A 13,004-nucleotide genomic window follows, 5' to 3' on the forward strand; every position below is an offset into this window, starting at 1 on the left:
TTGTAACACCTGTCAGAATTTTCTTCCTTTTTTTAAGGCTGAATAATACTGTGTGTATATACCACATTTTGTTTGTCCATTTATCTGTCAGTGGACATTTGGGTTGCTTCTACTTTTATTTTTTTCAATGTTTATTTTTGAGAGAAAGCGCAAGCAGGGGAGGGGCAGAGAGAGAGGGAGACACAGAATCCAAAGAAGTTCCAGGCTCTGAGCTGTCAGCACAGAGCCCAGTCCGGGGCTCAAACTCACGATGGTAACTGAAGCTGAAATCAGACACTTAACTGAGCCACCCTGGTGCCCCAGGTTGCTTCTACCTTTTGACTTTTGCAATAATGCTACTATGAACATGGGTATACAAATATCTGTCCAAGTATCTGCCCCATTCTTCTGGATACATAGTAGAATGGTAGGATCATGTAGTAATTCTGTGTTTAATTTTTTGAGGAACTACCATACTGTTTTCCATAGCAGCTCTACTATGTTTTACATTTCCACCAGCAGTGTAAAGGTTTCCAGTTTCTCCACATCCTCTAGCATTTGTTTTCTGTTTATTTGGTGTTTTTAAAAATAATTGCCATCCTAATATTGTAAAGTGGTGATTGTGGTTTTGGTTTTTATTTCCTTAATGATTAGTGATGTTAGACACCTTTTTGTTTATTGGCCATATGTTTATCTTTTTTGGAAAATACCTACTCAAGTCCTTTTCCCATTTCTGATCAGGTTGTTTTCTTTTTGTTGTTGAGTTGTAGAAGTTCTTTATTATAGATATTAACCCCTTATCAGATACACAGCTTGCAAATATTTTCTCTGATTCTGTTGGTTGCCTTTTCACTCTATTGATGGTGTTCTTTGCACAAAAGTTTTTAATTTGAGGTAGGCTTGTTAGTCAGTTTTTGCCTTTGCTGCCTGTGCTTTTGGTATTGACCAAGAAATCATTGCCAAATCCAAATAAAGCTTTTTCCCTTAAGTTTTCTTCTAAGATTTTTATAGTTTTAGGGGTGCCTGAGTGGCCCAGTAGGCTAAGCATCTTCTGACTCTTTATCTCAGCCTAGGTCTTGAGCTCAGGGTTGTGAGTTCAAGCCCAACTTTGGATTATGTGATAGGGATGGAACCTACTTTAAAAAAAATTTGTATACACACACACATACACACACACACACACACACACACACACACACACATATACACACACACACACACACATATATAATTTTTATAGTTCTATTTCTTATGTTTAGGTCTTTGATCCATTTTGAGTTAATCTTTGCATATGGCGTAAGGTAAACTTTGTTCTTTTGATGTGAGTATCCAGTTTTCCCAGCATCATTTGTTGAAAACTGTCCTTTTCCCATTGAATGGTCTTGATGCTCTTGTAAAAACTCTTGGGCTTTATATGTAAGGGTGTATTTGGGGGCTCTTTATTCGATTGATCTGTCTTTCTGTGTTTATGACAGTATCGTACTGTTTTGATTACAGTATTGTAAGTTTCAAATTATTTTTTTGGTATGCCAGAACACTAGTGACTTTAAATATTAATTAGTAACCAGATATCTTACTGAATTCTTTTACAGTTTTTCAGTTGATTGTGCAAAGATATGTCTGTTGCAGATAACAATAAAATATGACTTCCTCTTAAATTTTACCTGTTTTTGTCTAATTACATTGGCTTTAAAATAATGTTAAATAATTATGTTGGCTATGTATAGTATTTCTTTTCTTGTTTCTGATTTAAGGGAAATTCTTCTCTAATATTTTACCATAGTGTATGATATAGCTTTTGGTTTGAGACATACTCTTACTAAACTTCTGAGGTTGACATTAAAAAGCTTAATTACAGTTTGGCACTTAATTACAGTTTGTTTCTTGTTGCTGTTAATAGGAATAAAATGTTGATCTGAAAGTGTCATAGAAGGACTGCCCAGCTTTGGGATTCATATGTATCACCTCTTAGGACTTCAACTAATTGACTTTTTGTGTTGTTTTTCAGAATGGCCAAAGTTTTCTGGTTTTGGATGAACAAAGATTTGCAAAAGAAATTCTCCCCAAATATTTCAAGCACAATAACATGGCAAGCTTTGTGAGGCAACTGAATATGTGTGAGTATGGATAGCAGTTTATTTGGAACACTGTCATCAATGGATTAAACCATTTTTTCCCATTAGGTTGATAAGCAAAAAGGAAATTTTTACTTTGGTCTATTTTAGTAATCGAAATTTTTACTCTTTTTCAGATGGTTTCCGTAAAGTTGTACATATTGACTCCGGAATTGTAAAGCAGGAAAGAGATGGTCCTGTTGAATTTCAGCACCCTTACTTCAAACAAGGCCAGGATGACTTGTTGGAGAACATTAAAAGGAAGGTGAGCTATTGTTAATGTGATTTATTTCGGGCATTACCATGTAGCATCTTTGGCCAAGACTTAATATTTCACCTGTTGAAATTAAGAATGTACAGAAATACACACGTGTTCCTTGTTGGGATGACTTAGATTAATAAAGCTTTCATTATTTCACTCTATTTTGTATTTTTTCTCTGCAGTCAACTGTCCTGAGGGCTTAGTCTTCAAATACCTTCTAGAGGGAAGGAAAATCTTTACATTCTGAGGATTGAGGAATCATCCATATTGGGGTGGTTCACTCCTTCTAATTTACCTTAAAAATGTAAGCTCCTGCTAGAATGTCCACTCTCTGGAGGGCTTTTTCTTTAATTCACTGCTAAATATCCAATGTCCAGAATAAGTCGCTTGCATTATAGTAAGCATTTAATAATACATTTTTAAATGAATGGTATCTTTTGCTGAAATAAAATATTTTACTAAATCCACAAAAGAGAGGGGAGAAAAGAGCTAATGGACCATGAAAGAAAATGGGCTAGTGTGCAGCTGTTACTGCATAAATTTAATTAAACATGGAATGTGATAATAAAGAGGCTTGAAGAAATTACAGTGAGTTTGGCGAAATAGAACCAAAAAAAAAAAAAAACACCCCTAAGTTGTTCCTGTTCTTAGAAACTTTTCCACGTTTAAAAAAACAAAAAACAGATTGATTATTTCTTATTCTTTCTCTTTGCAAAGCTATGAATTTTATTCTTTTTATAGCGTCCTAACCTGAGCGTTTTGGAACTAAATCTAATTTCCTGAATGGGCTACAAAACTTACTTATAATAGGGAAACTTTGAATTACGAATATGGTGTTTAGTATTTGATTTCCTGAATTTGCTTTTAAAAGGTTTCATCTTCAAAACCAGAAGAAAATAAGATTCGTCAGGAAGATTTAACAAAAATTATAAGTAGTGCTCAGAAGGTCCAAATAAAACAGGAAACTATTGAGTCCAGGCTTTCTGAATTAAAAAGGTAAAGTATTATTTCCAAATATAATCTTAATATAGGGGCTGGTGTTTATATTTGTGTGTTGGGGGTTGGAGGTTAGTGCTTTAAGTACTTAGATCACATTGTTGAAACCAAGATAAAAGGTCATTTTTCTGTAAGTATTGGTTCTCTTTAATTTTGATTTATAGCCCTTGACTTTACCTCAATATTATATTTTCTTAATGGTGATCAAAAGAATTTAGGGCAGTTAAAACAACATGATGCACGAGTCTCACTGATGAAATAGTAGATCTTTAAATTGTTGTAGGAAATATGATTCTACTTAAGTTAGATTTCTTATGATGTTCATACACATGAGGGCACACAAAGCATAAAAAATTCTACATGTGTTACTCATCCTTTTTTTTTTTTTATGGTGGTTTCATAAGACTTTTTATGTGGCCCATCTCTTAGGAAAAAATAGGACAAAAAATAGGGAAAAAGGACACATGAGACTTGGCCTACTTGGTATTTATTTTACATAGACGTGGTAAAGTGTTATTTGAATCTTTTATCTACCGAAACATGCTTTTGCTTTATTACAATTTTTGGCACCATTATTTGCCACAGTAACAACTTATATGTAGAATAGATGTACTTCTTAGTAAGTAAAGATTTTTTCTCTTATCCTAATAGGTGCCAAGGTCTTGAGAGTAATTTAAGTTTTATGTATTCTCTCCCATTTCAAGTGTGGGATTAGTTCAGCTGTCTTAACTCACGTATCTTCATTAAAAGAGTAACCTTGGATATGATTCGCTTTTTTGAATAAGCCTTAATTTTAAGCTGTCCCATTTTGCATCTATTATTTAATCATCCCATTTTATTATATGTGTTTTGTGTCTGCTGAGGTACCTTTTGACCCAATTCCTTGAATCTCAGGTTTAGCTCTTAAGGAATGATCCTAGATTCATCCTATAAGTTTTAGAGGTAACCATTCTTCTGTTTATGTTTTAGTAGGCAAATAGATGATAGTATCTTTAAATATTTGAGTCTGGGGCACCTGGGTAGCTCATCAGTTGAGCGTCTGACTTTGCTCAGGTCATGATCTCGTGGTTCGTGAGTTTGAGCCCCATGTCGGGCTCTGTGCTGACAACTCAGAATCTGGAGCCTGCTTCGGATTCTGTGTCTCCTTCTCTCTGCCTCTCCCCCTCTCATGTTTTCTCTCTCTCTCTCTCTCAAAAATAAACATTTTAAAAAATGTGTTTAAAATTTAAATATCTGAGTCATAAAAAGTACTCTAGTTATTCATTAAGTATTAAAGTTTTGTTTTCAGTACCCTCTATGTGTAAATCCAGTCCCTTTTGTAATAGTTTGGCTTGAGGAAGATGGATATTACGGAAATTAACAAGAGCAAAAATGAGAGCATTTAATAGGTAGATTATCTTTCATGCCTTCTCAATGTTATCATTGCTGCTAACATTTAATAGTTGCATGTTTAATAAAAGTAGTCAATGAAGGAAATGAAGTTACTACTAGGCAAGTTATTGATTTGTCATATATTTAGACATGCTTTAAAAAAACTTGTTTTAGTGTTTCTGTGCTTGTGTTTGAAACAGATTTTAAGGTAGACAGTTTTAGAATCTGATAGACTTTTAGATCGGCTTCAACATTTACTATAATAAGTTACCTGTGTGATTTTAGGCAAGGCCTCTCAATTCTTGAGTCTCAGTGTCCTCTTCTATAAAATAGAGTTAATAATTCCTTTCTTGACTGATTTTAGAGAAGTTTAAGAAATACACATAAAATGCTTAGCATAATGCTTAGAGCATAGGAAGTGCTGGGTAAATGTCACTTCTTTTAAGAATTCTTTTCTGGGGCGCCTGGGTGGCTCAGTCGGTTACGTGTCCCGACTTCAGCTCAGGTCATGATCTCGTGGTCTGTGAGTTCAAGCCCCGTGTCGGGCTCTGTGCTGACAGCTCAGAGCCTGGAGCCTGTTTCAGAATCTGTGTCTCCCTTTCTCTCTGACCCTCCCCTGTTTGTGCTGTGTCTCTCTCTGTCTCAAAAATAAATAAACGTTAAATTAAAAAAAAAAAAAAAGAATTCTTTTCTAAGGGCGCATGGGAGGTTCAGTTATTTAGGTGTCCATCTTCGGCTCAGGTCATGATCTCACAGTCTGTGAGTTTGAGCCCCACATTGGGCTCTCTGCTGTCAGTATGGAGCCCACTTTGGATCCTCTGTCTCCCTCTCTTTGCCCCTCCCCTGCTTGTGCGTGCATGCTCTCTCTCGGTCTCTCAAAAATAAATAAACATTAAAAAAAATTAAAAAAAAATTCTTTTCTAAGCACAAGTCCTAAATTCACTTGGTAGCCACAGTTGAAAGGTTGTTTTATTTTTTAAATAAGAAGTAATGAACCACATTGTCAGAGAAGTAAATTGCCTACTACTATATGGATGTAGGCATGACTCTTACATTTTTGTGTTTATAATGCCAACAGTAGAATGTACTATAGTTATGAAAGGATGATTCTGCAGCTCTGTCAAGATAGTTGTTATTTTATGTAATCGAACCAACATTTTTCTAGTCTCAAAAATAATAGTAAAAGTTCACTGATACTCTTTTTTTTTTTTAATTTTTAATGTTTATTTATTTTTGAGAGAGAGACAGAGACAGAGTGTGAGCAGGGGAGGGGCAGAGAGAGAGTGGGATCCAGAATCTGAAGCAGACTGTCAGCACAGAGCCCAACGTAGGGCTCAAACCCATGAACCGTGAGATCATGACCTGAGCTGAAGTTGGACGCTTAACTGACTGAGCCACCCAGGTGCCCCAAAGTTCACTGGTATTCTTAATATCTTCATGTCTGTCTTTCTGAAATTTTTTTTTTTTGTTTCTTAATAAATGATGTAGTGAGAATGAGTCCCTTTGGAAGGAGGTGTCAGAATTACGAGCAAAACATGCACAACAGCAACAAGTTATTCGAAAGGTAAGCTTTTTTCCACCACGACTATAATCTGCCTTTGTTTAATTTGTGTACCATTTGTAACCTAAAAAAAGTGTGTTGAATAGTCAGTGATTGATTTTAATTTCTTATATATTGGGTGCATATAGAGTAGTGAAACTCTGAAGTCAAACAAATTAAATTGTGTTATATTTTCATTTTAATAAGAAACACTTCTTACTAGCTTAATATGATCCATATTCTCAACTAAAGTCTTATTAGCTTTATAGCCTGATATAACAACTTTAAAGATACTTTATTTTGGGGAACATAATTAATATGTTACAAATTTCTTAACATTTTTTACTATGAAAGATAGCCTTACTGTGTGGGTTCATTATTTTTGTTTTTACTATTTTTTACTTGAAAAGGTATGGATGTGATCTTGAAAGACAAATGACTAAAATTTTCAAATCAGTTAACCAGAATATGAGTTCAAAAAAATGAATTATCAGTGTATGCTATTATTAGTTTCTGCAGAAAAGCAGTTAATGTAGTGTGTTATAAAATAAATTCTGGATTTTAGTATCTGAGCTGAAAATTACTGGGAGAACTGAAAAATCTCTCTGTTGCATTGTGTCCTTGTGATGTAGTCTTTTCGTATCAGCTTTCATATGTTAATAAGAGTTGAAACATAAAAGTAATTAAGGCAGCTATTTTTTGCTCATGAGTAAACTAGACTCTGAAGTTTAAGCAACAGGTTTTGGGTGGGGGAAGGAAGGGTGGGAGGTCTTTAGCTAAAAATAGAGTTATGACTGACTGGATCTGGGTCTAGTGAAGCAAGCTTAGAACAGAGACGAATGGTTGCAGCCTTTGGCCTGTAGTCAAAATAGATATACTAGGTTTTCCTTTTTGTTTTTTTCCAATCAGTATGCAAGTGAACAGTTGAATGTTGAATTCAGTTGTAAGTGTTTAGTCTGAGTGCATATATTTTCAAAGCTTCCCTAAAGGTGATTCCAGCATGCAACCTTGTTAAGAATACCTGATTTAAAATGATAGATATATCCTAACCTGTACTTTATTTTTAAAATATCTTAATTTTTCTCAGAAAATAATGTTTTAGTTAAATATTAGCTTATAATACTACATAGCTTTTTTTTTTCCCTTAAAGTCAAAGATAGTTGGTAAAGTACTTAGTAAAATTTCAATTTTTCATGAAAGTTGACATTCTGTCTGCTCAAATCTGAGTTTGAATATTTGTGGTTTGGTGGAACTAGGGAGTTTTCATAATGCTGGAGTTGGTTCATAAGTTTGCCATTTACTCTTTTGTCTTGGCTCAATTGGAATAGTATATGTGAGTTACTGGTATAGGTGCCTGTTACAGGACAGGAAAATAGTACTGGTTGTAGAACTTGCCAGGTCCAAAAGTTAGAGGCTGTAAATACTGTAAATGTTAGATGACTTCAGCAAACAAGCTTTGTACAACGTGATGCAGAATTGTCATGAGAAGGGCATCTGGGTGGCTCAGTCGGTTAAGCGTCCGACTTCGGCTCAGGTCATGATCTCACGGTCCGTGAGTTCGAGCCCCGCATTGGGCTCTGTGCTGACAGCTCAGAGCCTGGAGCCTGTTTCAGATTCTGTGTCTCCCTCTTTCTCTGACCCTCCCCCGTTCATACTCTGTCTCTCTCTGTCTCAAAAATAAACAAACATTTAAAAAAATTAAAAAAAAAGAATTGTCATAGAACTAAGATGAACAAATTTCAGAAGAAATTTAGCCAGTGATTCATGATCTTATGAATTCAACCACTAATGTTTTTAGAATTTTTCTATAATACTTATTTATAAATTAACAAAAACAATTGAGGTCAAATTATTTCATTGATACCTTTAAGCTTAAATTTAAGTTGTCTTCTCATCAGCTATCAGTCAGCATTTTCTTTTGAATAAGGTTAGTGACTAACTTCCTTTTCATAGACTCTAATGCTATCTAATTCTTCATTTAAAATGTCTATATTTTTCTCCGTGGAAAAGTTCATTTTGATTCTAAGGAATACTACTTAGTATCCCCCTTTGGGGGAGAGCACACAATATTAAAGCCATGCACATTTCTAATTGACAATTCTGTATTTTAGTCATATAATTACATTTTAACAAAACTTATAGAGAACTTCCTTGCAAAGAGTGTAAATAGTCCTCCACTCACTTTTGGCCTTTATTTATAGCCTGTCAATAATATACTGCTTTTCATAGTTAACCATGTGATTCTCACCTTTCTAGCTCCTTTGGGAAATTGACAGTAAATTTCAACGTTTATTTATTTTTGGGACAGAGACAGAGCATGAACGGGGGAGGGGCAGAGAGAGAGGGAGACACAGAATCGGAAACAGGCTCCAGGCTCTGAGCCATCAGCCCAGAGCCTGACGCGGGGCTGGAACTCACGGACCGCGAGATCGTGACCTGGCTGAAGTCGGACGCTTAACCGACTGCGCCACCCAGGCGCCCCGACAGTAAATTTCAAAGCACACCCCAAGCCAAGCACACTACAATCATGTCAGTGTCACCTGGAGGACTTGTTAAACACGTTGTTGGACCCCATCCTCAGAATTTCAGATTCAGTAATTCTGGAGTGGGGCTGAGAATTTGTCTAATACTGCTGGTCCATGGACCACACTTTTTTTTTCTTTCTTTTTTTTTTTTTTTTTTTAACTTTATTTATTTATTTTGAGAGAGTGTGCATGTGAGCTGGGGAGAGGCAGAGAGGGAGAGAGAGAGAATCCCAAGTAGGCTCTGCCCTGTTCTTGCAGAGTCTGAGACAGGGCTCAGTCCCACAAACCATAAGATCATGACCTGAGCCAAAATCAAGATTCAGAAGCTCAATCAGCTGACCCATGCCGGCGCCCATGGACTGCACTTTAAGAAACATTGTCATAAAATGTGAAATATTGTTTACCTGTCTTGATTTGTTTAGTAGTTTTTTCCTTTTAGATTTAATCCAACTCAGAAGATTAAACCAGCTTCTTTTGATTGGCAGTGTGTGTATCTTGGATATTTAAGAGGAAAACCATCTAAAACAAAATCTTTACGTTGTTGATTTGAAAAAAGCATATGTATTCCAACTTTTAAATTGTGAATTTATTTTTGGGTAACCTCTAACTGTATTTGGGGTTTATTTCTGTTGCTGTATAATTAGATATTTCATGGCAATATGTTGTATTAAGCAATAATTTTTCTAGAATCAACCAATAAGCATTTTCTATCTTGAAAATTTTATGCTCTATTCTGAAAGAGCTGGCAGTTTCTTTTGCCTCTAATTTTATTACCCAGTGCAAGAAAAATGTTGCCAGTCAATTTTTTTTTCCCCATCATAATCTTTTTTTTTTTTTTTTTTTTTTCAACGTTTATTTATTTTTGGGACAGAGAGAGACAGAGCATGAACGGGGGAGGGGCAGAGAGAGAGGGAGACACAGAATCGGAAACAGGCTCCAGGCTCTGAGCCATCAGCCCAGAGCCCGACGCGGGGCTCGAACTCACGGACCGCGAGATCGTGACCTGGCCGAAGTCGGACGCTTAACCGACTGCGCCACCCAGGCGCCCCTCCCCATCATAATCTTGAAAGAATTTTAAGTAGAAAGTTGGGATCTGTATCCAGGCATGCTTAGTACTTATCACCAAAACAAATAAGTGAATTGAATGTTGGATAGATAAATGGGTAGGTGGGTGGGTGGTTAGATGGATGGATGGATGGATGGATGGATGGATGTAGGTAGGTAGGTAGGTAGGTAGGTAGATGAATGTCTTAAGCATCTTGGTATTACAGGTAGCTGCAGCTTTCATCACAGGTTATCCTTCTGCTTGGAAACTGTTAAATTTCTTTAGATATCAATTGTAAGATGCACTCAGATTACAGATATGTTAATATGTGAGAAATTATGTGACTTAGCCTTAGCCTGTAGTATTTGAATTAATTTTGTAAGATTTGTAATATGCACTAATAATTAAGAGCTGCGATGGAAATTTTTTTGTTTATATTTTCCTTTTAGATTGTCCAGTTTATTGTTACATTGGTTCAGAATAACCAACTTGTGAGTTTAAAACGTAAAAGGTAAGATTTTGTGGTAAAACAGTTTGACTTATTCATGGACAAGTAAACATTTTAGTGTTTAACATGAATGGCCTACATTTGCTTAGAGTATGCCTGTTGTCCCAGATGCACAGTACTTCCTTGTTAATTTATACTCTCAACATTTCTTTTTTTTTTTTTAATTTATTTTTTCAACGTTTATTTATTTTTGGGACAGAGAGAGACAGAGCATGAACGGGGGAGGGGCAGAGAGAGAGGGAGACACAGAATCGGAAACAGGCTCCAGGCTCTGAGCCATCAGCCCAGAGCCCGACGCGGGGCTCGAACTCACGGACCGCGAGATCGTGACCTGGCTGAAGTCGGACGCTTAACCGACTGCGCCACCCAGGCGCCCCTATACTCTCAACATTTCAATACTAGTGTTATTTCCTCCTGCTGTCATCCTGCTGATGTTTTTGAAAGATAAGGTAGCCTAAATGGCCACTTTAAACACACATACACAGTTAATAAAGAATCCATTTTTATTCACATTAGCAGTTTAATGTATCATTAGATGGCCTGAATGAGGGAAATTTAAAAAACAGGTCATATATTGAAAAAAAATTAAAAAAATTTTTACTTGATCTCTCTTATCTTTAATTCACTAATAAGGGATTTAAAAACCTATATATTGAATGTAGCTTGTGATATCTATAAATGTTAGTAACTGCCGTTGTTACCACTAAAGCTTAAGGATAATGGATAAAGGAATAGTTGGAAAGCAGATAAAGATCTTGTAAGGCCATATTTTAGCAAAGCTTGTTTATGTTTACAACTTAGGCTGTGGCCTTAACTCTGCTTTCACAAACTAGTTCTCATGATATTACCTATTTGTTTTTTTTACTATGTAAGTACAGTTCATAAAGAGTTATTCAGTCAGCAGTGAAGTATATCCAGAGAGACTAGTTTATTATATTTATTTTAAGAAAAATAGTCCGAAAGAATGGTGAAATAAAAGTCCTAAACACAGTCATCCTCTATTTCTATTCCTAAGATGTGACCATTTTCTTTAAAGAATTTTTTTTTTAATGTTTATTTATTTTTGAGAGAGAGAGAGAGAGAGAGAGACAGAGTGTGTGCAGGGGAGGGGCAGAGAGAGAAGGAGACCCAGAATCTGAAGCAGGCTTAGGGCTCCGAGCTGTCAGCACAGCACCCTACGTGGGGCTCAAACCCATGAACTGCAAGATCATGACCTGAGCCAAAGTTGGATGCTTAAGAGACTGAGCCACCCAGGCACCCCAGATGTGACCGTTTTAAGAGTTCATTGTGTATGATTAACAAATCTCTTATTAAAGTGTGTATGTTCATGTGAGGGTAAATTATTAGAAGAATTTAAATTTCATGTTATGTTTGCTTCACTGAATTTCATGAATATCTTCTGATTTTCAGGCCTCTACTTCTAAATACTAATGGAGCCCAAAAGAAGAACCTGTTTCAACATATAGTCAAAGAACCAGCTGATAATCACCATCATAAAGTAATTTTTTGGTTAAATTCTACTTTATATTTGTTATTTCAAGCCAAGTTTTATTGTAGCAGTATTTCATTCAGAGTTTAGTGAATAATAATCTGTGTGCTTATCCTCCAGCTTATTAAAGCATGACATTTTTAATTTTTTGCTTTAGATTTTAAGAAATAAACCATTGTAAATATAGTTGTCTCATTTGCCTGGTCCCAGGTTTGTTTTTCACCTTTTCTTCAGGCTCTCCTAGATAATCACGGTCTTGAATTAGAATTTATCATCACCTCGGTCATTATATGTGCGACTTCTTGAACAATATTTGGTATTATTTTGCATGTATCTAAATTTTATATAAATTACATGTAATTTTGCACATATCTTTTTGCATTGTAACTTTTTTCACTTGGTTTTTCTTTTGGAGATTTATTGAATATTTAGTTAATCTCAACTATTATATTAATTGAATATTATATAATGTAATTATGCATTCATCCATTGGTTATTTTAAGTTTCCAGTTTTTATTATAAATTGCATAGACTAGACCTTTTAGTCTAGCAATTTCAAAGCGTGTTTCTGTTTACCTTTATCTTTGTCATGGGTTCTCTGGATCATTTGTCATTTGTCAAACTTACATCCATTGGCAAATCAGTCTAGCTCAGAGTCTGGACTTTTTTTTAATACCTGATTTTCATTGTTACTTTCAAATCTTGGAATTCTAAATACTGCTTCAGATTTATTAATGTACCAAGATTTTTTTCTTGAGCAAACCATAATTAACATCTGGTTCTTCCCACCACTGTTTCTAAATAAATAAACCTAACTGTTGTATTTTTAGAATTAAAGACTCAACGTAATGGATGACGATTTAAAAAAAAAAATTTTTTTTAATGTTCATTTTTGAGAGAGGGAAAGAGACAGCTTGAGTGGGGGAAGGGCAGAGAGAGAGAGGGATACAGAATCTGAAGCAGGCTCCAGGCTCTGAACTGTCAGTGCAGAGCCCAATGCGGGGCTCGAACTCACAGGCCGTGAGATCATGACCTGAGCTGAAGTTGGACACTTAACTGACTGAGCCACCCAGGCGCCCCTGGATGACGATTTTTTAATTTACCTAGATTTACATATTTTTAAGTACTTTACATCTTTTGCCTCTGATTTATCTACTGTTAAAATTTATAGATTT

General features: G+C 35.5%; 1 protein-coding gene across 6 annotated transcripts in view; it reads left to right on the top strand.

Moving 5' to 3' along the window:
* Positions 1 to 13,004, top strand: part of HSF2 (heat shock transcription factor 2) — a 41,315-nt gene that overhangs the window by 12,543 nt on the left and 15,768 nt on the right. For all 6 annotated transcript variants that reach the window (XM_045499438.1, XM_045499439.1, XM_045499440.1 and 3 more), the window contains exons 2-7: positions 1,988 to 2,096; positions 2,231 to 2,358; positions 3,227 to 3,351; positions 6,211 to 6,286; positions 10,282 to 10,343; positions 11,751 to 11,838. In XM_045499438.1, coding sequence (XP_045355394.1) covers positions 1,988 to 2,096; positions 2,231 to 2,358; positions 3,227 to 3,351; positions 6,211 to 6,286; positions 10,282 to 10,343; positions 11,751 to 11,838 — 588 coding nt within the window. The remainder of the gene's footprint in view (positions 1 to 1,987; positions 2,097 to 2,230; positions 2,359 to 3,226; positions 3,352 to 6,210; positions 6,287 to 10,281; positions 10,344 to 11,750; positions 11,839 to 13,004) is intronic.

The sequence above is a fragment of the Leopardus geoffroyi genome, chromosome B2, assembly GCF_018350155.1.
Source record: "Leopardus geoffroyi isolate Oge1 chromosome B2, O.geoffroyi_Oge1_pat1.0, whole genome shotgun sequence".
In the NCBI taxonomy this organism is placed as follows: Eukaryota; Metazoa; Chordata; class Mammalia; order Carnivora; family Felidae; genus Leopardus; species Leopardus geoffroyi.